Source organism: Leopardus geoffroyi, chromosome C3, assembly GCF_018350155.1.
Source record: "Leopardus geoffroyi isolate Oge1 chromosome C3, O.geoffroyi_Oge1_pat1.0, whole genome shotgun sequence".
NCBI classification, from domain to species: domain Eukaryota; kingdom Metazoa; phylum Chordata; class Mammalia; order Carnivora; family Felidae; genus Leopardus; species Leopardus geoffroyi.
In genome coordinates, this window is record NC_059338.1 from 2,889,631 (window position 1) to 2,915,583 (window position 25,953).

General features: G+C 54.0%; 1 protein-coding gene and 1 long non-coding RNA gene across 2 annotated transcripts; one reads left to right on the plus strand and one right to left on the minus strand.

The window, feature by feature from the left end:
- Positions 1–25,559, minus strand: FCRL4 (Fc receptor like 4). Its single transcript, XM_045454674.1, is given in 13 exon segments — positions 1–1,288; positions 1,422–1,453; positions 5,271–5,339; positions 5,569–5,663; positions 6,563–6,590; positions 7,678–7,791; positions 14,635–14,922; positions 15,893–15,922; positions 15,925–16,173; positions 16,449–16,703; positions 18,216–18,470; positions 22,160–22,180; positions 24,284–25,559. Coding segments are annotated over 13 exon segments (1,584 nt in total). The 5' UTR covers positions 24,315–25,559; the 3' UTR covers positions 1–1,171.
- On the plus strand, positions 14,831–16,459 carry LOC123585934. Its single transcript, XR_006706496.1, has 2 exons — positions 14,831–14,944; positions 15,984–16,459. It is a non-coding gene; the product is annotated as an uncharacterized LOC123585934 (long non-coding RNA).
- Positions 25,560–25,953: the final 394 nt, after the last annotated feature.

The following is a 25,953-nucleotide window of genomic DNA, read 5'->3' on the forward strand; positions in this document are numbered from 1 at the left end:
ATTTTTCCACAGCATGGATTTTATTGATTGCTGTAGCCCCTCGTATTTCCTGTCAGCTGGTTGTTGGGTCTAGAAACTTGATTGGATTCAATTTTGATATCTTGGGCATGAGTACTTTGTAGGTGACATTGAATACTTCCATCAGGAGGCAGAGTGTTAGGCTGTCTCGTTTTTGATGCTAACCTAATCAGTGGGTGTTCCATGAAATTTGCCATCAAAAGAGTGGTTTTCTGTGCCTTTCATTCCTTCTTCATTTATTGGAAGAATTACTTATTCTCATATCAACTATTCGGTAACTAAAGGCACGCCTCCTGCAGGAAAGACAGCCCAGTACCCTTGGGTGGGAAATTGTGTTTGGAAAGCACAGCCTGTGGGAGGGATGCTCACTGCTGTTGGGTTGCTAATTATTTCTAGGCCTTTTCAGTGGACAGACCTAGGAAATAAATATCTTTTTTAAAAAGAGCTTGATATCAACTTCTGCGGATATTTCCAATTAGGGTTTGTAGGGTTATTAATTTTGTTTTTGTATTTTTTTCTCTAGTGTGGAAAATCTTTGTCTTAAATAACATTAACATAATTACCTTTTGCTTTCGGAAGCTCAGCCTAGAGCCTGCTCCTTAATACCCCAATTAATTAATTAATACCCTATTTAAATTCTTTTCTCTGCAAACTAGTGGTGTGGATTCTTTTGTCTACAGCGCAATCCTGACGTAAGCAGTGTAGGCAGGAGAGGTGGCCCTGGGCTTGGTGTGGGAAGGACCTGGGCACTACGCATGGTTAAGCCAACCGATGCAGATGACCCCAAGTGGGACAGTTGTTGGGGATGCATTGAGCAGAGACCTGAGTCACTCAGGCGTGCCTTTGTGCAAATCCCGAATCACCAAAACCTGTGCTTCTGTTTTTCAATAGGAGTGCTTCTCCACCCTTCTTCCTTTTCCCTAAATGGGACCGTGGGGAGCACATGACATTAGGCTCCAAGCAGGGGTCCAGGGTCTTCTCTTACCCGTGATCCTGGTCACCTGAGCAAGTCTTTCAGCAGCTGCCCCATCACCAGTCCAGAGAAGGTGAATCAGGAGTCGCGGATGTGAAAGCACGTGGGCAGTTGGGACCAGCTGGTCACTCCCGGGACCCTGAGGACTACACTGAGCTGGGGCTTCGGGGCAGGGATGAGTCATGCAGGTGGGACATTCTCGTAACTGTCCGTGGCATCTTCATGCTGAGACCTGACCTTTCCGGCAGAGTCCCCTTGGAGCTGTGTCTTCACCGAGGAGTAGATAACTGCGGCATGCTGGGGTGGAAAGAAGAGGAAGGAGATTCGGGAACAGGGAGAGAGGATGGGGCTGTGGGGAATGGTGGGAGAGAAAACAGGCAGGGGCTGTAGGGAGTGGTGGGAGAGAAAACAGGCAGGGACGGACACTCACCTTGTCCTCTAGGGACGCTCCGGAGGCACTGGCTGTGGAGGGAAAGGCACTCACTGAACTACGGGCATCCCGACCCGCTCAACCCAGGCTGCGAGCTTTCCCCCCAGAGGCTGGGAGCCACTGAACCCTTTGCACCGGTGCTTCTGCTTCCCCCCACCCTCGACCCCCAATGTGCCCCACAGCACGGGTGGTTTCCTGTCTTACCGTTTCGTAGCCCAGCCCTCTGCAAGCTGTCTGTAATCTCCATTGATCTGTAAGGTCCTTCCTCACGACCACGCCAAGAAACCTTGCTTCCTGCCTTTACCACGTGTCAACACAGAATTTCTCTCTGCTTTAATCTTTGCCTCTCTTAGCTAACAGCACCTCCTCCTGACTCCAACCTCAGAGTACCCCCCTGACTGCTCGGCGGGTTCCCATGAGAGCACTTCACGTGCGTGCCCGCGGGAAAACCCTCTGTCACGTTAACGGGTTCTCGTTCTTAGCTTTATCTCCACGGTTCTCCAGAAAGGGAGCTGCAGTGAGAGGGAGGTTTAGCTGATGGTATTTGCCAGATCCTACGTGTTGGGAATTAAGAGTCTCAGAGAACTGGATGGAAGCATCATAGCCACATAGTGATGTGTGGAGACAGAGCCTAATAAAAAATGCTTCTGGGACAATTGGGGCTTCTTTTTATCACTGTGTTCTTACCATCAACCTTTCAGAGTTACAGATCTTCTTAACGATGTGATAGAACCTAGGTTCTCTCTTCCCAGAATTATAGTCATACGTGTGGAACTATGTGTACAATTTTAGGGGTTTCATGCAGACCTCAGGGAACTGGGGAAGAAGTCTTGCTACAGATCATTAGTAAATAAAGTGCCTGAGATAGAATTTGTCCACCAACACAGTGCTCAGCTTCAGTGGTGTTCTGACAAATCCGTTAAAGAGTGTGAACAATAGTACATGATCAAGGTAATACTAGAAGACGCATTCAATTAACCCAAACAACTTGGAGGCAGTTCTGATTCTGCCATTCAAAGGGTCCTGACTCATGGGGGTGGCTAAGAAAGCCAAGTGACGGACAAGGCAGGTGGTCAGTGTTGGTCAAGGATGGTGATAGGCTCTATAAGCAGGAGATCTTACAGCAAGACAGAAGACTTGGTCTTCGGTTCGTCTTTTGCTGGATTTGTGATCTTGGGAAGGCCCTAATGCTATTTGTAATACAAGTGCAAGATTAGACTACAAGTGGAGATTTCTACTACGAAGATACAGAGGATTTCAATTTGCAAGTGAGCTGCCGTATTTGGAAAAGCCACCTATGAAATGGGAGAAAATATGTGCTTGCTATATATCTGATAAGGGGTTAATATCCAAAATATACAAGGAACACAGGGAACTCAATAGCCAGAATCCTCCCACTACTGCCTCAACTAAAAACTAAAAATGACCTGAATATACATTTCTCCAAAGACAGATGGCCAGCAGATGCTGGAAAGGTAATATGGCAACATCACTGATCATTAGAGAAATACAAATAAAAGCCACCATGAGATGTCACCTCACACCCATTAGGATGGCTCTCATTACAAGGGCAAGAGCTAACAAGTGTTGGGGAGGAAGAGGAGAAAAGGTAGCCCTTGTGCCCTGTTGGTGGAGATGTAAGTTGGTGCAGCCACCATGGAAGACAATATGGAGGGTCCTCAAAAAATTACAAATAGAACTACCATATGATCCAACAATCCCATTTCTGGGTTTGCACCCAAAGGAATTAAAAATCAGGATCCTGAAGAGAGAGCTACACCCCGTGTTTGCTACAGCATTATTCACGGTAGTCAAGACATGGGAACCACCTAAGTGTCCCCGAACGGATGAATAGGTAAAGAATATGTCACACACACACACACACACACACACACACACACACTGGAATATAATTCGTCCGTAACAAAGAAGGAAATCCTGACATTTTGACACCATGGGTGGACCTGGAAGTTGCCGTGCTGAGTAAACGAAGCCAGACACAGAAAGAAAAGTCCTGCACCTGCTCACTTCATGTGCAGAATCTGAAATAGTCAAGCTCATAGAAACAGACGGTAGGACAGCGGTACCCAGGGGCTGTGGGAGGGGGAACAGAAGGAATGGTCAAAGGGTACAGGGTTTAAGTTACATAGGATGAGTGAGTTCTGTGGACCCACTAGGGAGCACTGTGCCTGTAGCTGGCGACAGTGTATTGCACACTTACGATTTGCTAAGAGGGTAGATCTGTGTTAAGTGTCCTAACCACACACACACATAATAATCATGATGACGATAGTAATGATCATAATAAGAAATAAGAATGGGTGGAATAAAATTTTACGAGACACTATCCATGCTTGTGGCCTCGAGGATGGTGATGGCTTTGCTGGCATGTACTTATCCTCAAATCGTCCAGTTGTATACATTAAATATGTACAGCTTTTTCCACATCAGAAAAAGTAGTAGTGAACTACTTGTAATATGCTAGAATATGGATGAGTTGCAAAACATCATGTTATGGGAAAGAGGCCAGACAAAGAGACTACATTGCATATGATTTCATTTACATGAAATTATAGAAAAGCAAAACTCCAGGGACAGAAAGTGGGCCATTGGTGGCTGGGGCAGAGGTGGAAAAGTTATCTCAAAGGGGCAGGAGGGGACTTCCCGGGGTGTTGGGAGTGTTCTATGTCCTGATGGTGGTGGTGGGTCTGGGCCTGGATACATTTGTTAAAATTAATTGACTATCTGTCACCTATCCTTAGGTGTCCCCATGGACGGATGTGTCCAGCTTGGACAGAAGATGGGAGTGCAGCCATGGAGCCCCAGCCCAGTAGGGCCCACGGCTCCCAAAGGACTCCAACGGTGGGAAGCTGGATGCGAGCGGGTGGGGATGAGGCCATTGAAGGGTCACAAAAACTGCCGGATTAGAGACGGCCGCTGTACCAAGGAGCGGCAGGAAGGAGTGTCAGGCAGGAGGTCAGAAGACAGCACTCACTCACCTCTCAAGGAACGGCCTTCTTCTGCACCTGTTGCCAGACAGGTGGACGCCAGCTCCCAAGCACCAGCCGGGCGAGTCCTTTCCCACCCAGGTCCCCAGCACCCTCCAGGATGCTGAAGGGAGACCAGCCACAGAAACAGAGAGGCCAACTCCACCCTGCCCTCTCACCGCCAGCAGCTCCCGTTCTGAAGTTTGCCTGAACTAGCGGAGGGCTAAGTTTTGATGAACATCTTGAACTAGATATTCTAGCTGCTGACTTGACACTGTGACATACCGTGTCCACCTGCTGTCTGTTACCTACGAGAATGGAGAGTGTGCTGAAAAGCCTTTGCTGCCAAAATGTTCACCCTGGGCGTGTGGGAAGATCTCCCGCAGAGCAAAGTTTCAAGAAACAGTGGGGAAACACATTTTTGTAATTAAGTCCTCAGTCTCGCTTGTTCCGTATATTGGCTACATGGGGCTGTTTATATGAATGAACTGAACATATGTGTCTATATTCATATACGTTATGTGAACGTGTATCTACACACGTTCTCACCACATAGCAGGTGGCTTGTAAACCTCATTACTTAAATACTTAATTCATTACTTCAGGGAAATTTTCAGACATCCACCTTCACGGTCACAATATCGATCAGAAGGATCTGATCGTCAGGAGATACACGAAGCATCTTTTGGAGTCTGTCTTCTCTCTTTGGAATCTAAGCTCCGCCTACAGGGATTTCCACCTGCCTTGTCTGCCGATCGACTCCGTGTACTCACTGCGGCGCCTGGCACGTAGGGGGTACTCAGGAAACACGTGTTGAATGAAGGAGTATAGTTTGCAACCAGGATCTTCCCCAGTGGCTTACCTTCCCCTTCTTGCCCCAGTCGAATAGTCTGGATCTCAGAATATACCAGGTGTCCCTCTCCGAGACTCCCTGGAAAGGAGAAATGGCACTTTCAAGGCTGCTGCCGTCAGTGGTTATGTGCCACACAGGTTTCTTCCTAAGCTTCCTCCCCACGCTTCTTGGACACAGAATGAAGCAGTGATTTCTCGGGGCGTCTGGGTTTGGGATGCCGTAAGGACACCAGGGCTTTCTCCAGGCATCCAGCACATTATCTTTCCCGGGCTCAGGCGGGAGCAGCTTCCCTACGGGGACTCCTCACCATTGCCGTACAAATGCTGGAGCTCCACTGGGCTGTCTTTCTGTCCCTGGCACCTGCCATGGGGGGCCTGTCCTGGGCCTGTGACGGGAGAGCTCCTGTGACACATGGAAACACATGATCATCCCTGGAACATCGTAAGACGCACAGCAGCAGGATGGCCAGAGAAGAAGGGGCATGGGGGACATCGGCGGACAGCGGGGGCCAGGGACCCAGAGAGGAAGGGGCGTGGCGGGGCGGGGAAGAGGAGAGGGGAATCAGCAGATGGCAGGGGACCAGAGACCAGGAATGGTTTAACTGGACCTTCAGTAGGTCCATATAGAGCCGGACTGTTCTTTGGAAAGAAACCCTAGGACCACAGTATGGGCAGACTTTTGGGGACAAGGCTGGCCAGTGTCTGACATCATTGTAACAACCATTCCATGGAACGGTCACACTCAGTTGGTTAAAAAAGCCTCGCCTCATCACCAGGAGGTGTTGACTAAGTGTCTTCACACGGTCTTACCCGGACAATTCCAGAGGGAATTAGACACAGTCTGTGCTCCCAGTCACTGGCTACAACCCAAGACTGAGACGCATAGGTAGAAGAACCAGATTTTCCAAACCAAAGTTAAAGACACAAAGTCTGATGAGTACACGTGCACATGTGAGACTTCCCTGAAAGCTGGAACAGTTGTGCACATATTTACAGCAACACGTTGCCTGACCAGAGTCTCGTCTGCTCCAGAAATATTCTGCGCCCACCTAGAAAACCTAAAATCTTTGGTATTACCCATTTGGGTGAATGGATACATTTCAAATAAATGGATCTAAACACACGCAAAATCCACAATACGAACGATTAGAAGGTTCTAGAAGTTGTGATTTTGCTCATTTCAGGGGATGTGAAAACGTGGGCACCTAGCCACAGGGGCAGAAAGACACCACGTGAGCTAATTTTGTAAAACCACAGTCCTGCATAGTCTATTCTTGGAAGACCGGAAGCCTGAGGCCTCACCTGGTCGTGTTTCCTGGAGAATCATCTCCTGCAAAACAAAGCAAAGGCACATTTGTGTCAGCAGAGGGCGCTCCTTCCCAAAAGCTTCATGAAGGGAAACTGGCTTAGAGAGGCCATCAGAAAAAGTCCATTGAGACCATGCACCCGATCCTGGATTTTTAGGAAAATGATCTGGAAAAGGACTGAACAAAGCGCGTAGCTTGCTGGGGATAGGGCTATACGTTCCTGGGCCGAATATGCAATCGTCTGAGACTTGACGAGGGTTCAAGGCAGAGATGATACACCTCAAGGAATACTGCCGGGGACCAAACGGTCTCTCTTGCAGAGCAGTGAGGGGATGTCACGGAGCATCCGTGCTCATGCCCAGAGGAGTCTCGGGCTCCGACTCAGGCCTGCTAAGGAGGCTTGTGGTCCAGGTCCAAAGTGGCCCACGCAGCCACATGGATGGTGCTGAGAACAGCGTGGTGGGTTGAACCGAGCTGATTGGATCGAGAGACCGAGTTGGAGGGTGGCTGCACTAGAGCTGAAATAGCTTCTGGGCCCGTCTTCCACACTAGGCTCTCTCGCATCTGAACTATCCTGATGGGACTAAGGCAGAAGCCTCTGGAAGTGTGCGGCTCTCCCCCGGGGAGGGGAGGAGGGGAGGAGGGCGGGCTGGCCATGGAGAGCCCAGCCCTTGGAGCACAGGACGGCAGCTTCAGGCTTTGACGCGGGGAAGTCTCCAAGGAGGAAGGAGGATAGAGATTAGCCAGCCTCCCTTCTCACAGCCCTTTGGTGTCTCTCGAACGCCCATTTGTGGGGGATTCAGACGGACTGCGGTGTGTAGCTGACTGACCATTTGAGCCAAAAAACTGCCCGGGGAAACTGTGTGTATTAAGTTTTTGGAACTTGACATTAAGAAGTTTACTTCCTTCCTACCTCTCACTCGAGACTTAGAGAACCTGGCCAGCTGCAAGCAACCCTCAACCACAGCACCTGTTCACACCTCAGGCGGAGGGTGTATGTCTGTGGGTGTTGAGGGCGGTGAGGGGGGAGAATGGTGGGTGCTCCAGGGAGCGGGGTGCTCGGCAGAGACCGGGCTTGGCCTCTAGCAGCGGGTAAGAGAGAACACCAACCTGACTTCCTCTGGTGCCGGCGGTAAATCAGCAGGCCTGCAGCCAGGACAAGAACGCTGAGCAGTCCCCCAGTGGCTCCCGCAGCAATGAGGCCCATTCTGTTCCCTGGAGTGCCTGAGCGGGGAGAGCCTGCATGAACCCCGGGGAGAGAGGGCCAGGACGTCCTGGAACTTTCCTCAGCTCGGCTGGGGTCCTGAGCCCTGGAGTGGGAGAGGAACCTAGCTGACCTGGGCTAGGCCCGGGCCGGTGCACAAGGGGCGGGACGGGACCCTGCGCTCCGGTAGGAGGCTCCAGGCTGAGGGTCTGGGGGGCCAGGGCAGAGGGGAGAACGCAGCCAGCTCCCTCCGCTCACCCACAGACACCAGCTCCAGATTAGCATTTGAGGGGACCCTCTCTCTGGATAGTCCGTATTCTTGTACTCTGGCCTCTTGGGAATTGGCCCCGGCCACCCGGGAAGATGCGACATGAGGCTGGTTCGGCAGCCCGCTGAGAAAGACAGCACAGATCACTGCCGACGGGCACTCGGGGAACGAGGAGCAGCTGGGACGTGGCTCGCCATTAAAACCACGCTGGGACGCCAGAGGGAAACAGCACTGCCTCGCTCCTCCTAGAAGTGCTGAAGGGGAGGAGAGAAGCCGAAGGAAGCAATAAACTCAGTTGTCAGGGGTTTCTGACTTTTCCATTGGATCCATTCTCCTCATTCAAGAGATTTCATGTGGCTGATGCATTCATTCACTCATTCACTCATTCATTCATTCGGTAGCCATTTATTGAGTCCTGCCATGTGCCAGGCCTTGAGGATAGAACAGTGAACAGGACTGCGAGGTCCCTGCCCTCATGGAACTTACAGTCCAGGGAGGGGAGGCAGACAATAACCAAATACATTTATAACATGTCTGGTGACGGTAAGGGCTAAAAAGCAAACCCAGACTAGAGGGGCAAAGCGTCGGTGGGGGTGGCAGTGTTTGCATGCAGATTCTTGGTCCTGACAGAAGCCAGATTCAGACTTCGGATGCCACAGGATTACACAGAGAACATTCGCGTACCAGAACCACAGCAACGTTAATTATGATTCCCACTTAACTACATGGCACTCTGTGTCTGTGGTTCCTGCCACAAGGTAGGCACTCAGCACCCAGGGCCACCTGCCATTGGTGGCATTTCTGTCTCTATGCTTTCCCTTCCTGACAAAATCAACACACCTATGAGTGATTCTGCCTGCAAACGGTGTTTGTGGGGAGTTGCCAGCCACCCCCCCCACCTCCCATGACAGCTAAACCAGAGGAGTGGAATGCCAGGGAGAAATCCAGGGACACAGCAGCTTGGCTGTGTGTCCTAGAGTAAGTCTTTCCCCATTGCCCGCCTGGGCGTCCACCTGTGCCAAATCAGAATCAGCCATGCCTAGAGTACCTAGAGTTCCAGATTTAACGAGCAGAGAGCAAGTCTTTCCCCTCCCTGATAACCCCATTTCCTAGAAGAAATGGCTCCTCTGGGGAAAGGAGTTGAAATATGTTTTAGTTTGAAAGGCACAGAACAGTTGCGCTCCATCACCTCCAACAGTCTAGAAGAAATGGGCTAATTCCTAAAAACATACAACCTGTCAGGACTGATTCATGAAGACTGGACAGACCAGTAATGAGTGAGGAGATTGAGTCAATAATAAAACCCACCCAATGAAGAAAGCCCAGGGCCAGATGGTGTCACCGGTGAATTCTACCAAGCATTTAAAGAAGAATTTTAACTCCAATCCATTCAAAGTCTTTCCCCAAACCGAAGAAGAGTGAGCACTTCCAAACTATTTTATGAGGCCAACATCACCCTGACACCAAAGTCAGATAAGGACACCAGGAGAAAAGTACAGAGCGACATCCCTGATGCATATAGATGCAAAGATTTCCAAAGAAGGTATCTGACTGGTCAACAGGTACATGAAAAGGGGCTCAGCATCCCTCATCAACAGGGAAATGCAAGTCAAAACCGCAAGGAGATACCGACTCACGCCTGTCAGAATGGCTATGATCAGAAAGAAAGTAGCAAGTGTCGGCGAGGATGTGGAGAAAACCCACATGTGCGGTTCGTGGGAATGCGAGTTGGTGCAGCCACTGTGGAGAACAGTATGGAGGTTCCTTAAAAAATTAAAAACAGAACTACTATGGGACCCAGCAATCTCACTTACGGCTATGCATTTGAAGACAATGAAATTACTATCTGGAGGAGACATCTGTCTCCCCATGTTCTTGACAGCATTATTTATAGTAGCCAGGACAGGACAATACCTCAGCGTCTATTAACAAACAATTGGACAAAGAAAATACGGTATATGTCATTATTATATACATATGATGTATATTCCATCACATACATTATATATAATATTCCATCACATATGTAATATGTAATGTTCCATCATATACATTATATACATAATATTCCATCATATATAATGTAGATGATATTCCATAATATATTATATATATAATATTCCATCATATATTATATATAATATTCAATCATATATATAATATTCAATCATATATATAATATTCCATCATACATATAATATTCCACATGTATTATAATATTCCGTCACATATAATATATATAATATGCCATCATCTATATTCTATACATAATATTCTGTCATATATAATGTATATGATATTCCATCATATATTATATATATAATATTCCATCATATGTAATATTTCACCATATATTATATATATAATATTCCATCATACATATATTTCACCGTATATATTATATATAGTATTCCATCATATATACGATGCACTATTAGTCATAAAAAAGATACCCTGCCATTAGCAGCAACATGGATGAGACTTGAGAGTATTATGTTAAGTGAAATAAGTCAGACAGAAAGACAAATACTGTAAGAGCTCACTTAGATGTGGAATCTAGAAACGCCAGAGTCGTAGAAACAGAACAGCTGGGGTGGCCAGGGGCTCTGGGGGGAGAGCAAGATGGCAGATGTTAGTCAAAGGGCACGACCTTCCGGTCATGGGAGGAGCCAGCGCGGGGCGTGTAACGCACAGCGTGGTTGCTACAGTTCGGGACACCGCGCCGCACACGTGATAGTTGCCGAGAGCAGGTCCTAAATGTCCTCCCCACGCACACCCGTGCGCACACGATGCTGGTGTGAGGTGGTGGAGTGTTAACCCGCCCGTTGCGGCAGTCGTCCCACGTGATAGAGCGCGTCATCATGTTGTATATATCATCATATATGTACCACCAATTATGCCAATTCTGTCTCAATACAGGTGGGAGAAGAGGGACGGAGGTGTAGACTCCACAACTGGATCGGTGGGTTAAGATCCTGGCTCCTCCGGCCGTGTGGCCACAGACAATTATTTCATCTCCCTGTGCCTCAGTTTCCTTTTCCGCTGTTGTTGGTGCATTGTTGACATACGTGAAGCGCTCTGAACGCTTCCCGATGTGGCGGGGGGGGTGGCGTCCAGGCAAGTGTTAGGTCTCGTCTGGCACCCTCGCGCGACGCCCCAGGCCCTTGGGAACCTCGTGCTACCTTCCCATCCGTTCAGGGGACGTCCCCGCAAGTTAGGTCTGCTCCCACACAGCACCGCCCCGGCCACCTTCAGCCCATTCTACAGACTGAGTTGTGTCTCCCCCAAGATTCACATACTGAATGAAGAAGCCTGGAGCCCCAGTGTGACGGTTTTGGGGATGGAGCCTTTGGGGGGGGTCATCAGGTTTAGGTGAGGTCTGGGGGGGCCCCATGATGGGATTAGTGTCCTTACAAGAAGAGACACCCGAGACACCCCCGCCCCCGTCACCCCTCTCTGCCATGTGAGGACACAGGTGCTCCAGGAAGGCCGCTGTCTGCAAGGGGGCGGGGGAGAGGGCTCTCCCGGAACCCGACCAGTCAGGCATCCTGATCTCAGACTTCCGGCCTCCGGGCCGGTGAGAAATGCATTCCTGTGGGGGAAACCACACGAGCGCAGACTGCCAGAAATTCTCTGCTGCCGGAAGCTCTCCCGTTTCTGCGCACAGAGGTTTTGCAATAAGGCCCACGAATTTAAAAGATTTTGTGAGAAATCCCCTCTCTGTCATTGGCCAGCCGAACCCTCGACGTCTGCTTACTCCGTGAGAGCGGAGGATGACACCCGTTAGAGTCGTGCACGCCAGTGCGACGGCACGCGTGGGCAAGGACACAGGTCCCTTGTACTGACCTTAACCTCCAGAAGCAAGAGGGACATGTTCACACTCAGCTCTGAGTTTCCAGCAGACTCTCTCCTGCCCACTTCAGGGAGTGTCGCCTTTGGGCTCCCCGAGGACACCTGTTTCGGTACAAGAGCCCTTTCCCCAGAGGCCGCCCTCTCACTTGCAGAGCCTTTCTGGGGTTCAGGGCCGGCGCATCATCTTCTGGGGGGCGCCCCTCGGCGGCTTCTGGCTGTGCTAGCCTCTTCTCCCTCCAGAAATGCCACGAGCGTGACACCGGGTTCGGTCTCTGCCCATCTGTGCCGGGACCACACCCACTCACAGCGTTCGCTGAGAAATTTCCAGAGTGAGAGGCGGATGCTCCCGTGGCACCTGTGTGTGGGAAGACCTGACCCGGGAGGGCCCCCGTGATCACAGGACTCGCCCCGGGGGAGCTGAAGGGAAACTGCACGGCAGCCGGGCGGCCCCCTCAGCAGCCCCCCTTCCCACAGCCCCTGAGCCACCTGCTCGGTCCACGGCTGTGTCAGGGCCGACCGCTCTGGGCCCATTCAGTGTGGCTGACGGCGGGGACTTCCTCGGAGGACTTCTGACCTTGCCCTCCGCCTCTCACAGCTACGTGATTGTGTGCAGGTGTGAGCTTTGTGACCTTACACGGATTGCCACACCTTTCTGAGCCTCAGAGTTCTTTTCGGTAGAGCGGAGACGCCAGTGTCATCTTCTCCTTCCGGGATAGTTGCTGCGGTCAGTATAACCGTGTGTGTAACATTCGTTCACTCAGTGGGTGTTTATCGAATGCCTACGGTGGGCCAAGCCCTGGTGCTGGCACCTGGGATACAAGAGTGGTCAGAATACAGACCTGCCCTCGGGAGGCTAGTATGACCGGTGGGAGGGACAGAGAGACACGGCAGGGCCGGTGGGGGTAAGCGCTTTGAGGAACGACACGGGGGCCCTGGGGAGGAAGGGCCAGGGTGGTCTGGGCACGTCTCACTGGAAAGGTCTCACTGGGGGAGGTGAGGGGTGAGTATGAGGCTATCACGAAGAGCAGTGCAAAGGCCCTGAGGCAGGAATACGACTGGACGGCTTGAGGAAGAGACAGGGGGCCGCGCTGGCTGCAGTGGAGGAAGTGAGGGGAGGGAGGAGGGAGAGCAGGTCCTGCAGAGCCGCGGGACCTGGTGGACGATGGCCGTCACCCTGAAGGAGACGGGAAGCCAGCACACGGGGCTTTGTACGGAAGAGCAACGTGAGGTGCAGGCTCCTTGGGATGCTGCGCAGGGAAGGGGCTGTGGAGAGCAAACGCGGACGCAGAAGGCCGGTGGGGGCGTTGCCGCAAGAACGCAGGGAGGGAATACTGGCGACTCGGGGCAGGGGAGGCTCCGGGAATGGCTCAGGTCCCGGCCTTTCCTGAAAAGCCAGCTGGATGAGACGCGCAGGTGGCCTAGATGCGCAAGACGGAACAAAAGGCAGGCCTGAGTTTCGGCCTCAGCAAGGAGGAGGGTGGGGCTCGATGTCCCGGGCGATGCGGCAAAGCAGGAGCAGTTGGTTCGGGGGCACAACCCAAACTTGGGATGAGTTCGGTTTGAAGACGCGGACGAGCCCTTCCTGTGGAGCATGTGGGTTGAGCGCTGGATGCGTGAGAGGTCTCAGCTGTAGGGGGTGTGGGAGTCGTGGGTAAATACAAGTCCGAGGTGCATTTAAAGTCACGAGACAGGGTGGGGGGCGCCTGGGTGGCTCAGCTGGTTGAGCATCTGAGCTCAGGTCACGATCTCACGGTCCATGGGTTCGAGCCCCGCGTCGGGCTCTGTGCTGACGGCCCGGAGCCTGGATCGCGCTTCGGATTCTGTGTCTCCCTCTCTCCCTGCCCCTCCCCCTCTCACGCTTCACCGCACTCTGCTTCTCAAAAATAAATAAATGTAAAAAAAAAAATTTGAAGTCTCGAGACAGGGTGAGACAGTGCAGACAGTGGGCATGGAGGGAGGACCGAGGACAGAGGCCCAGAGAGATGGGAGGACCCGGTGAGGGAAGCCTAGACCCCGTGTCTGGCCGTGGGCAGGGGACAGAGCGCGTCTGGTGAGTCAAGGGGGAATGTGGTCCCGGAAGGAAGGCGGGGCCAGCTGTGTCGAGAGCTGGTGACGGGCCGAGTGACACGGAGACAGAATTGCCGTTGACCCCAGCAACGTGGAGGCCCGTCCACCCTCATCAGCGCGAGTCGGGTGCCGGAGAAAGCCCGGTGCCGACGGGGTTGGGAACTCTGCGCGGGAGCCTGGCCGCTGTGGCTTCTTGGGGACAGAGGGAGAGAGACAGGGGCCCAACGGTGGGGCCCAAGGGAAGGCCCGTCCCCTGAGCGCACGTGACCGGGCCTGCGTCCCCTCCCCTGCCCTGCAGTCTGGGCCCTGAGACCGTCAGGCCTGCAGGATGGCTGGTCCTGTCGGGCCGCAGGAGGCCGCGATGGGCCCCGATGCCTCCCTGAGACACGCGTGCCCTTGACACGGACGACCCTGCGATGCCGTTAACGAGCTGACGCGGCTCTTTGACATCAGCACGCGACGGGTCAGAGGGCGGGCACGTGCGGTCGTCTCCGGGGCGAGAAACGGCTCCTGCCGGCCAGGCCCCACGTGCCCTATCAACGTTCCCAGAAACTGTATCGCGGTGGAAGATGGCAAAGTGGAACCAGAGGAGGCAGAATCACCAGCGGCGTTGGCCACGCCCACCCCCAACCTGAGGAAGCCACGCTAAGTAAGGCCGCTGGAGAGGACGGCTCACCTGTGACAGTGACGTTCAGGACCGCGCTGCAGGCGAGGCCGTGGCCGTTGTCGGCCGTGCAGAAGTAGCCCCCCGCGTGGCTCCCGCCGACCGCAGGGATCTCCAGCTGCGCCCTCTGGGAACGCCGGCGTTTCCTCCCCAGACTCTCCCCCGTGTCCTCCCGGTGCCAGGAGAACGTGGTGTCCCCTGTACCTTCGGCCGCGGAGCAGATGAGGACCAGAGGCTCCCCCGCAAGTGCCCGGCCCTCCGGGGGCTGGGTCTCCAGGAGCACTCCGGACACCGGGACCCCTGCGTGGACACGAGACAGCGGGTGAGGGCCTGGGGGCAGGGGGGAGCTGGCATGTCGGACGGGGTCACTCTTTACGTGACTTTAAGATAAGATCTCCTCGTCAGCGTGGGGCCCCTGGGTGGCTCAGTCTGTTAAGCGTCCGACTTCAGCTCAGGTCATGGTCTCGAGGTTCGTGAGTTCGAGCCCCGCGTCGGGCTCCGGGCTGACAGCTCGGAGCCCGGAGCCTGCTGCGGATTCTGTGTCTCCCTCTCTCTCTGCCCCTCCCCCACTCGTGCTCTGCCTCTCTCTCTCGCAAAAATAAACATTAAAAAAAAAAAAAAATAGACTGTGCAGTTGGGACCCAGACCCTCACTAAACGTCCTGTTTCCATCCTGAGACATGAAGTCCCAGGAGAGAGAAAGCAGTGTTTGAGTTTTGTCTGAGGTCCCGGCGGCCGCCTGAACGGTCTGCGGCGACAGGGGACCGTGACCTGTCTGCAGTGACAGGCGGTGGCTGGCACTGGGCTGGACCACACCTGTCTCTGGGAGCCCTGCTCAGGTGCCTAAGACGAGATGGTGATTGTATTGATCTTTGCACGTGTGTGCGTCCCGCTCTTGGGCGGGCGCTCCCGCTCTGGGTGGCTATTGCTCGGGAAGAGGCTACGCCTAGCCCCTCCGTAGTTCGCCCCAGATCTGGCCTTCTAGAAGGTGCCGGCTCAGTAAGGAGCAGGGCGCCTCGTCGTCTGGCTCGCGTTCGTCTTCCTGAACCCTTGCGTCGAAGTCGGCCGCTAGCGTTCCGAGGCGCTACGGCTCCCAAGGAAGGCTGAGTTTTTAGCAAAATGGTGGTGGTCCTTTGATCACCGTACCTCGCTTCTCAGGGCCAGCCGCCCCCATCAGGAGGCGGTCCCCAGCTGCACAGCGCGAAGGCAGCAGTTTGTGGGGGCGGGGGAAGCCCCCACCCCCACCCGGCCGGCGGCTCTCCCACACTCACCCTGCACGTCGACCTGCACCGGAGGCTGAGCTTGTGGACGCCCTGGGCCGCAGCAGCCCCGCACGTGTACGACCCCGCGTCTTGTCTCCAGATGGCTGCGATCCGCAGTTCCGGGGACCGGCTCCAGTCTGACAGCACGACCCTGCGGTCCCTGAAGAAGCCGAAATGAAGCACAGTGTCCGGCCGCTCTGGAGGCAGCTGAGTTTCGCAGCTCAGGTTCACAGAACTGCCCTCTGTGGGCTGGGAGGGGGTGACTTTCAGCTTCGGGTGTGGAAACAGTTCTAGAGAGAAGAGGGAAACCAAGGTCTCAGAGGGCGGCCCTGGGGGCCCTGGAGCAGGCGGGCTCGGCTGCTGGGTCCTGGGGAACTTCAGACACAAGGCACGACACGGGCGGACCCCGCCTTCCCCTCTTTCGGGCCCAGCTCGAGTGCAAGGGCCCCGCGGCTCTGCCTGCCGGGGACACGCGTCCCTCGTTACCCAGCGTTGGGACGGCGATGTGTGGGTGCCCTGTCACACGCTGAGCAAGTCGATAATCTGCATGAAATGAAAGGTTTACCTTGAATTTGAACAGACTTGGTATTTGACCTCCGTGTGTGCATTTTGTCCCCACGCCCAGTGCACTGGTAGAAGCCACTGTTGTCTGAACTTGCTCGTGGTATCCAAAGGTCCTGGCTCTGATTGGAGGCGGAGATGACTTTTCCGTTCCAAATGTACTTCACAGAGGTCAGTGTCTCTCGATGCCTCGTCTGGCACCTCAGGACCAGTGTGTCACCTTCAAACACGCCGTGTGGAGCCTGGAGCACGAGCCAGCCTGGAAGCCACACAGAGACAGGGGCCTGGTGCTGAGGACGCCCTCTCCTCTGGGTGCAGCTCGGATCACAAGGCTTGGCTGTGTTTTTCTTTTTTTAAAAAGTTTTTTTTTTCGGGGCGCCTGGGTGGCGCAGTCGGTTAAGCGACTTCAGCCAGGTCACGATCTCGCGGTCCGTGAGTTCGAGCCCCGCGTCGGGCTCTGGGCTGATGGCGCAGAGCCTGGAGCCTGTTTCCGATTCTGTGTCTCCCTCTCTCTCTGCCCCTCCCCCGTTCATGCTCTGTCTCTCTCTGTCCCAAAAATAAATAAACGTTGAAAAAAAAAAAAAAGATAAAAAAATTTTTTTTTCAACGTTTTATTTATTTTTGGGACAGAGAGAGAGACAGACAGAGCATGAACGGGGGAGGGGCAGAGAGAGAGGGAGACACAGAATCAGAAACAGGCTCCAGGTTCTGAGCCATCAGCCCAGAGCCCGACGCGGGGCTCGAACTCACGGACCGCGAGATCGCGACCTGGCTGAAGTCGGACGCTTAACCGACGGCGCCACCCAGGCGCCCCCTTGGCTGTGTTTTTCCTGTCTCTCTCGCAGGGTTCGTCTCCTGCCCCGGGCCCACTCCTTCCCTCCCGAGTCTGTATGACCTGCTTCAGCGGCAAGTCGTAAATGGGCCCCAAACACACCACCTTGACACCCCCCTGCCCCGCCACTCGGGGGCAGAACCACAGCATGAGGATTCTAACGTGACCGTGAGCCACACCGCGACTTTGCCGAGTGCGGTTACAGATCACCCCCGACAGGCTCACCCGGGCCCGAGCGGGAGTCACTGGGAGTCGGGGGGGGGGGGGGTGGGGTTGATTCCGGGGAAGAGACTAGAAACTGTCACCGTGCACTGGGGTTTGCTCTGTGGCAGGCTTGTCAAACACAAACCCCGGGGGCGAGGGACGGGGAGCGGGGGCCCTGGCGGACATTGTCCCGCTCTTCAGATGCTCGTGACAGGTCAGTTCTGTCCCCTGTAAGGGGACTCAGGGACTGACTGCCTGTTCCCTGCACGGTCCCCATGCGGTGGTCCAGACCATTGTCTGTGAAGTGGGCAAAGCAGGACCGGGAGAGAGTGGGTGCCCCCTGAGGCAGGACCGTGGGAGGAGAGAAGGGACGGGTGTCAGGAAGGGGGAGGGGGAGGGACACAGGCCTGACGGGGAAACTCCCCTCCTCCGAACTCCTCTGTGTCCCTGTCTTGTCTCTTGCAGGAGGCTGGCCGGCCCTGCGGGCACGGGCTAAAGCAGCCTCAGTTTGCAATCCCCTAAACGACGTCTGCTGAGTGGTGTTGGAAAATGACACTCTAACGTCTGTCCACAGTCCTTTGAAAAACAGCTACAGACAATGAGGGGCCCTGGGAAATGACGGTGTTGGAGGTCAAGGGTTAGCGCTGAGCCAAGGCCCCCAGGTCTGCCCACCCCAGGGGGCGAGGATATGCGAAACGACTTGTAAAGGTCTAAGTAGTTCACGTGCTTGCTCACCTGAAGAAAAGATCATGTTCACTTGGTCACTTGGGAGCGAGTCCGGGGTCTGGCATCTGTACTGTCCGGAGTCACGGACCTCCAGGGTGTTGCCTGGGGTTTCGCGTAGCCTTCTCCTCCCAAGGTACCAAAGGAACCGTTTTATTTTCTCCGGAGCGTGGAAGTGAAATACATTGCAAGTCAGGGTCACTGTCTCTCCTCTGAAGGCGACGGTCCATGGAGGATGGAGGGAAATCACGGGTTTGGGCGCAGCTTCTGAGGAAGAGAGAGACAGAGCCTGAGATGGGGACGGCTGTGGTCCCCGCCGCGGTCGTCTGTGTGGGACGGACCCGAGGACCAGGCTGGGGGGGATCCCCAGGAAAGCCCCCGTCGGGAGGAACACGATTTGCCTAGGCTCGACTTTCCTGGCTGCGTTCACCTTTGCCAGGGGTGCGGTGGCCGCTCTGTGGTCTGTAGGGGCAGGCTGGCCTTCCAGGGGACGACCCCAGCCGGCCCCGCTCTTCGTGGAAGGGCAGCCATGCGGGCTGGGCCCTCGGTCGGTCCCTCCTGACTCCCTCCTGTTACAGCCGTCTGTCTAAGAGGAGCCTTTGTGTGGCGTGGCTGCGTGGTGGGGTGGGGGCCGTCGACGGGGGCTTGGGGGGGGGAAGTGTAGGAATTTGGGGGTTGATTATGCAATTATGGAGAAGTTGTATTTTTACCGAAACACGAAGTGGGTGTGGGATAGTGATGCTCAGACAGAGGCACACCGAGCGTGAGTGCCAAGAGCCAGAAGCTTCTCACTCCCCAGACTCAAGGATCTGCTTCTTGACAGTGGAATATGGGCCTTGCATGAAATCAGGCCCTAAGATCTTTGGAACCCTGACGGACAGACAGGAGCTGGAGTGTGTGCAGTAAGAGTTGAATTCTCCCCGTTGAAAATCAGGGAAAAGACTTCTCTCTGCCTTCCTTTTCTTTAAGAATTCCTTTCTAGCGTACGTGAATCTTTGGACACTTGCCAGTCTCACCACCGGGGAATGTCCTGCTCGGGAAGGAGCCATCGCCTTTTGGAATGTGGACAGCTAGGGGCAGAGACGTCTCCCTGCTCCAGCACGCACAGCAGCCCCAGCCCCAGACTATGCAGACGTTCTTTCCTGGGGTGGCTAAAAGCCAGTTACCCTGCACAGTGGTCTTCCCAGGTACTGAGATAGAGCTCGGATGAACTGTGTGGGACAGAAGGCACCATCAGGGCCTTGTGCCTGACAAGTGACTATTTGGCCGTGGGACCTGTGTGCAGTGGGAGGAGGGGCTGCTCAGCTGAGTCAGGAGTCGAGATTCCCTGGTGCCCTGGTGACCTCTTAGCGGATGGCCTGAGATGCCCGTCGCACCCTGGTTTGACTTGTCTCCAACAACAAATGTTTTCTTTCTCTGCTACCTCTGTGGAGAAGATTTCTGGACTGGGAGAAAATTTTGCTTTTAATTACATTTCCCCAGCAACAAAGTGCCACGGAGGCACTTCCCTCTCTAGGTGTTTATTTTCTGAGTTTTGTACCTTTGAGATTGGGAGGGCTGGTCACTGAAGCGGACCCAGAATACACCACCGTGGCCTGAAAAATTATGTTGAGCCGAGGGCATTTCAGAGTAGATTTCATATGTATTTTTTATTCTGAACACCCTTACCTGCCTCCCAGAAGGACTCCGTTATAAATCGCCTCCCAGGAGTAACCAGGAGCAGTGGACTCTTACCAGCAAGGACTAAACAGACGTCGCGAAACTACCCTAACGTGCCATCTGCTCTCCAAAGGGCCGGGGTGTCTTTCCTGAAAGCCCTTCGTTTTCCAAGAAGTGTCCTCCTCCCTGGCCCCTTTCCCTGCTCAGACGGTGTCTGAGCCCCAAGTCCCAATCGCCTCCCGGGCTCGCAGTTTCTGTGTGCCCTGGTAAGAAGGGAATACAAATCTTTCTCCTGCGAATCTGTCTTTTGTCTGTTTAATTGGCAGTCCCCAGTGAGACACTTAAGGGGAAAGAGATGTTTTTCTTCCCTGAGATGCTACTCACCATTGGAAACCTCCACCCACACCACCTTCCCCCTCGTGGCCTGCTGCCTGGGCCAGCAGTCTGTTGGGCTAACCTTTCGGTGTTACCGAGGAAATACAATTGCAAAGTGACCTCTCGCATTCTGCCTGAGATGCAGGAATTCATGACTTTGGGGACAGTTACCAGCCAGTACTGGGTCGGGAGATGTCAGGGGAATAGAGCCAGGAGAGGACCCCCCCCCCACCTGCCCCCAGTGGGGGGCGCTGGGAGTGGTCTTGCCTCTATGGTGAAGGACCCAAGCTTCCTGGGGGGTTGGGGGGTGGGGAGAGCTCTCATGCGGTTTTGGTTACCTCCCTCCTCCCCCAACTTCCTGTCGTGCTGCCTGAAGCTGGGGCCCCTACCACGTGTAAAAAATCAATATGAGACTCGAGCTTTGTTCTGCAGAATTGCCTGTGGTAATCTAAATCCGGTGAAGTAGAAAATAAACCAGATTATTTCCATGTGCAATATTCCATTTTCCAAAACTAAAATCTCAATCACGCGGGCATGCAATTTATCGTAAAATCTTAAAGTGGAATGACCGTAGGCGTGCTTTTTCGTTAATGCCTTTACGCTCACACGAGGAGTGTCTGCATTTAAGGGCGGCTGGAGACTTTAAACATTCTTACCTTTGTCTGCAAGAACACCCAAATCGATCTTTTAGTTATACCCGAATGTAAAGGGGATGCTCTCCCTGTGTTGGGGGCAAAATTATAGAGTAATGGGAACGCTTGTTTTAGATGAAAAAGCTGATGTTCTGTTTGGTGATGCAAACGTTCTTGCGTCTCCACAGACTTTTTCTGTCTCTCTCTACAGGACCGTACAGACGATTCCATGTTCACAGTGACCATGGATAGAAACCCCTACTGTCCGTGTTCCTGGGAAGCATCTGGGATGGGAAGGGGGACTGGGAGGCGGGTCTTGGACCCGAGGGAAGGGAAACCTTCTGCTGGCGTGTGCAGCTTGTTTCTCACGGGTCCGCGGAAGCTGTCCCCTGCTGTGTGCTCAGAGAAGACGCACCTTGTCGGGGTCTCGTGAGGTTTGGACTGAGTCAGTGAGCTTAACCACATCTAGTGGCTGATCTGAGATACTTGCTGTATTTTCTTCTCTACCCTAGAGCATCTAGCAAAGTCTGGCCAAGTGACAATCTCTTCCCAGTTAGGCAGGGTTTTGTGGGAGATGGTCCGTGTCCCCTGACCGAGGTGGACGGCCACAGACCCAGGAACGGCAGGGGGTGGTGTACATGAGGGGGCCGTGGCTCCTGCTGGCTGGGGCCGGATGACAGCAACCAGCTCCCCAGGATGAACTCAGTGGTCCTGAAGGGATTTTTCGGGGGTTACTAGAACAGCTGGACGCAGCTCCCCCAAAGCCTGGTCTTCCTGCGGACCAGCAGGGCGGGGGCTCAGAGGCGACACGATCTGAGCCGTTACCAGGAAAACATCTACACAGCCTGCTGGACTTTGGGGTGGAGAGCTTGCTCATGGTAGGGGTGGTGCTGTGTCGGGCCAGGAAAGGTGAAGAGGCAGAGATGTTTGCATCCTGGGTGCCCCTCACTGAGGTCTCAACCTACCTCTCGCCTTCCCTCCCAGGCTTCTGTGCACCTGTCAGGGCGGCCAGCACCCCACACCAGGTGCGGGCACGCCCCTCCTTGACCTCTGTGACATGCGCCCCAGCCCTCCCCCTACCATTCATCTGACACAATGGCAGGTATGACCTGAGATCATGACTCTCCGGCCCATGGGGTCAGAGTCATAGGACAGGATGACGTTGCCCTGCCTGTGTCCTCAGGATGGGGATGCGGGGACCAGGTCTCCCCTTAAGAGCACTCCAGACGGAGGCCGGTCACTAGAATATCTAGAAATGGAAAAGAGAAAAGAAAGAGGGGGCCTACTTACCAAGCTGTCCACAGACTGGAGCTGTAAAGAGAGGTGAGGGTGAAGGTCAACGCGAGGCCGGAGCTGAACCCTCCCACCCAGAGAGCCCCCTGCCGGGGCCCCACTCCAACGAGGGCGGGAGAGGCGTGCCCAGCCCCACCACCCGGAGGAGTCAGGGGACACCGTGGCGGCCAGAGCGCAGGCGGAAGAAGGCCTGGACCTCAGCGGTGTGATGCTGGGCGAGCCACGGAAGCCCAAGCCTCCCCTGCCTCATCGGCAACACGGGGACCATAGAGGTGACCTCGTGGTCTTGTTTCAGTGGGTGAAATTAGTAAGGCTTCCATTACTGGCTGCTGTCCCTGTCCTTTAAACGTGAGCCTGGCGGGGCGCCTGGGTGGCCCCGTCGGTGGAGCCTCCAGCTTCAGCACCGGCCATGATCCCAGGGTTTGTGGGTTCGAGCCCCGCGTGGGGCTCTGTGCTGGCCGTGCAGAACCCGCTTCAGATCCCCCGTCTCCCTCTCTCTCTGCCCCTCCCGTGCTCCTGCTCTCCATCAAAAATAAATAAACCTTTAAAAAAATACATAAACAGGAGCCTGGTGTGGCTGCTGCTCAGACCTGGCTTCACCATCTCCTTGCCTGGGGGCTCTTCCCTTCAGTATCAAGAAAAGGCAGGTCACACCCTGATGAAGTCTACCTCCTCCTTGAAGCCTTCTCAGATGCCTCTGGGCTGCAGGGTCCTCACTCTGCTCTAGGCTCTAGTGAGCCATCACAGCTCGCTGAGACTGGAAATCGGATATGCGGTGCGGCTAACAGCACGGTTCCTGCGAGTGTGGACTTGACCCCTGACGGCCGCTGTATGGAGCTTAAGGGCGAGAGACCGTCTCTGCGCCTTGGCTCCCGTATCGGCAAGGTGGGATTTATCGCAGTTCCAGCTCACGGACCGCTAGGAGCTTGGAGTAGACTCCCACAGGGGGTATTGTTAGAAAAGTATCTGGCGTGGTCGGGGCTCAGCAATTCATTATCCATTGCCATCAGCGAGAATTAACGACTGTCACCACACGTTCTCTCAGGAGTCATCGTGGAATATCTTTGTGGTCTGTTTTCAAGCCAAATGCTTTTGCATTTGTACTTTGAGTTCCTCACCAGAGTGTCAGCTCTTGGGGACAGAGACCGTGTCCTCTGTGTCCTGTGTTCTCCCCCGTGCCCACGATACCCCCTCGTTCACTGTTTACCAAGTTCCCGTGATGTGCCAGCCTCACTGATAACTCTGCCCCTAGTTAGGGTCTGGAGAAGCAGCTAGGAACAAGAAATGAGCTTAATAAATATTTGGTGTACAAGTGACCGACTGGTCATTTGTATTAGCTTGTGCTGCTAGGACATTAATGCCTCACTTGGACCAATATTGAAAAATAGTACAGAGGTGGAGTGAGGGGGTGGGGGGGAGAATCCAAGGGAAATCATCTTATTTCCTGTCTTGCAAATATCAGAGCAGGGCATGACTGTAAGATTCAGAGAAGGAAATAACTGTCTCAGTAGAAACTCATTTCTTTCTTTCTTTTTATTAATTTTTTTAAATGTTTGTTTATTTTTGAGAGAGAGAGAGCCCATGAGCAAGGGAGGGGCAGAGAGAGAGGGAGACACAGAATCCGAAGCAGGCTACAGGCTCTGAGCTGTCAGCACAGAGCCCGACGCGGGGCTCGAACCCACGAACCACGAGATCATGACCGGAGCCGAAGCCGGAGGCTTAACCGACTGAGCCACCCAGGCCCCCCGGCAGAAACTCATTTCTATGTCGACTCACATTTAGGACACGTTCCCTTCGCACGGATTTAGGGCTTCTGTGATCAGGGAGGTAACTGAATCTAACCGTGGATATTTTACGTGGCGAAATAGGCCCACGTCGGGAGTGGGAGGAAATTTTTTGTAGGCAATTAAAAGTAAGCGATGAACACACTTTTGGAAATCATTCCCCAACCACCCCCCCCCCCCATACCGTTCGATCAACACCTCGCCTCTCGTTCATTTCCTACTGTTTTGAAATAGGAGTGGAACCCATTTGTTCAGCAGCCCAGAGGGGGTGGGGGGCTTTTGCTCGCGGAGAGGTTCGGGTTCCCCCGAGAGCAGAGGCGTCTGCTCGCCCACTTACCCAGGACCAGCAGAGATGCCCACAGGAGCATCAGCACGTGCTCTGGGATGCTCTGGGACGGACGGACTGGCCGGTCCCGGCGCCGGGCAGTGAGTAGAGCTAGGTGCCTGTGCGTGTGGCCGGCTGTGATAGCGAAGTGAAAAGAGGAAGTGCAGGAATGTTTCTTAAAATACCAGCAGCACGTTACCCAGGGCCAGAGACTCTCAGTGATGACAGTGACTGTCTAGCAGAATAAGTGCTGCTCCGACTTCGTGGTGTGAACGGCGCCTCAAAGCTTCCGTTGTCTTGGTCCCAGAAGCTTCCAGCCGCTGCCTTCCAGGGAACCTGCAACACGTGCTCTCTCTGCTGCCAGAGGCCGGGCAAGACTGCTGACCTGCTGTGAATCACATAAGCCAGGGACGTCCTCGAATCTGTCCGGAGCAGGAGAGGTTCTCCTTGGAGGCCGAAATGCGCTTCTCTGACCTCAGGGGCCTCCGCCGGACCACCTCCGGCCGAGCATCCACATGTGACGAAGCACGAATCGTAAGACAGCTCGCGCTCCGTCCGACACATATGAAAATAGCCTGACTCATTTTCTCAGAGGAAGCTACCAACTTTGATCTGATTAGCAGGTGGACGGCAGAATCAGTTATAGGCCCATCTCGCTCTTCCTGGAGAATGCACTGCCAAACTTTCCGTTGAGGGTCCCGGAAGCTAGAGTTTGTTTACAGGAATGTCCTGACGAATGCACACAGATTCTCTAGCTGTAACTTACGCAGGGGGGCCGGGTGCTGGGAGTCCAGGGGCAAGCAAGGGTCAGTACGCTTTCATGGGAAGGGGGCAGGCAGAAGAGCCAACGAAAGGCTCAGTACAGAGTGAAAAGCGCTGTGAGGGTCCAAAAGGAGGGAGATCTAACCCAGGGCTGGGGAACCAGGAGAGGACGCTCAGGGGAAGTAACAGCCAAGTTGAGGTGTCTTTCCAGGACTGAGCAGTGAGAATGGACCAAGGTGGATGGCACTCGCCATCAGCATCATCTTCACCCCCAAGACATCTGTGACTCGGTGACCCTTGATCCTCCTGTGAGTGGCAGATATCAGACAGAGGACGGAGTAGGAGTGATCTGCATCGCTGTAGCACAGCATTCCACGTGCCTACAACAGCTCCTTTCTCTAACTGGGGCTTGTACTGAACACCACTCGTGCTCCGGGCAATGTCCGTGACCTTGGAAGTATAATAAGATGAATAAAAGACACTTCTTTTAATGTTTTTATTTATTTTTGAGACAGAGGGAGACAGAGCATGAGCAGGGGAGGGGCAGAGAGAGAGAGGGAGACACAGAATCGGAAGCAGGCTCCAGGCTCTGAGCTGTCAGCACAGAGCCCGACAGGGGGCTTGAACTCACAGACCGTGAGATCGTGACCTGAGCCGAAGTCGGATGCTTAACTGCCTGAGCCACCCAGGGGCCCCGTGAACACACAGATCTTTTTTTTTTTTTTTTAATTTTTTTTAACGTTGATTTATTTTTGAGACAGAGAGAGACGGAGCATGAACGGGGGAGGGCCAGAGAGAGAGAGGGAGACACAGAATCTGAAACAGGTTCCAGGCTCTGAGCCATCAGTACAGACCCTGACGCAGGGCTTGAACTCACAGACCGCGAGATCTGAAGTCGGACGCTTAACCGCCTGAGCCAC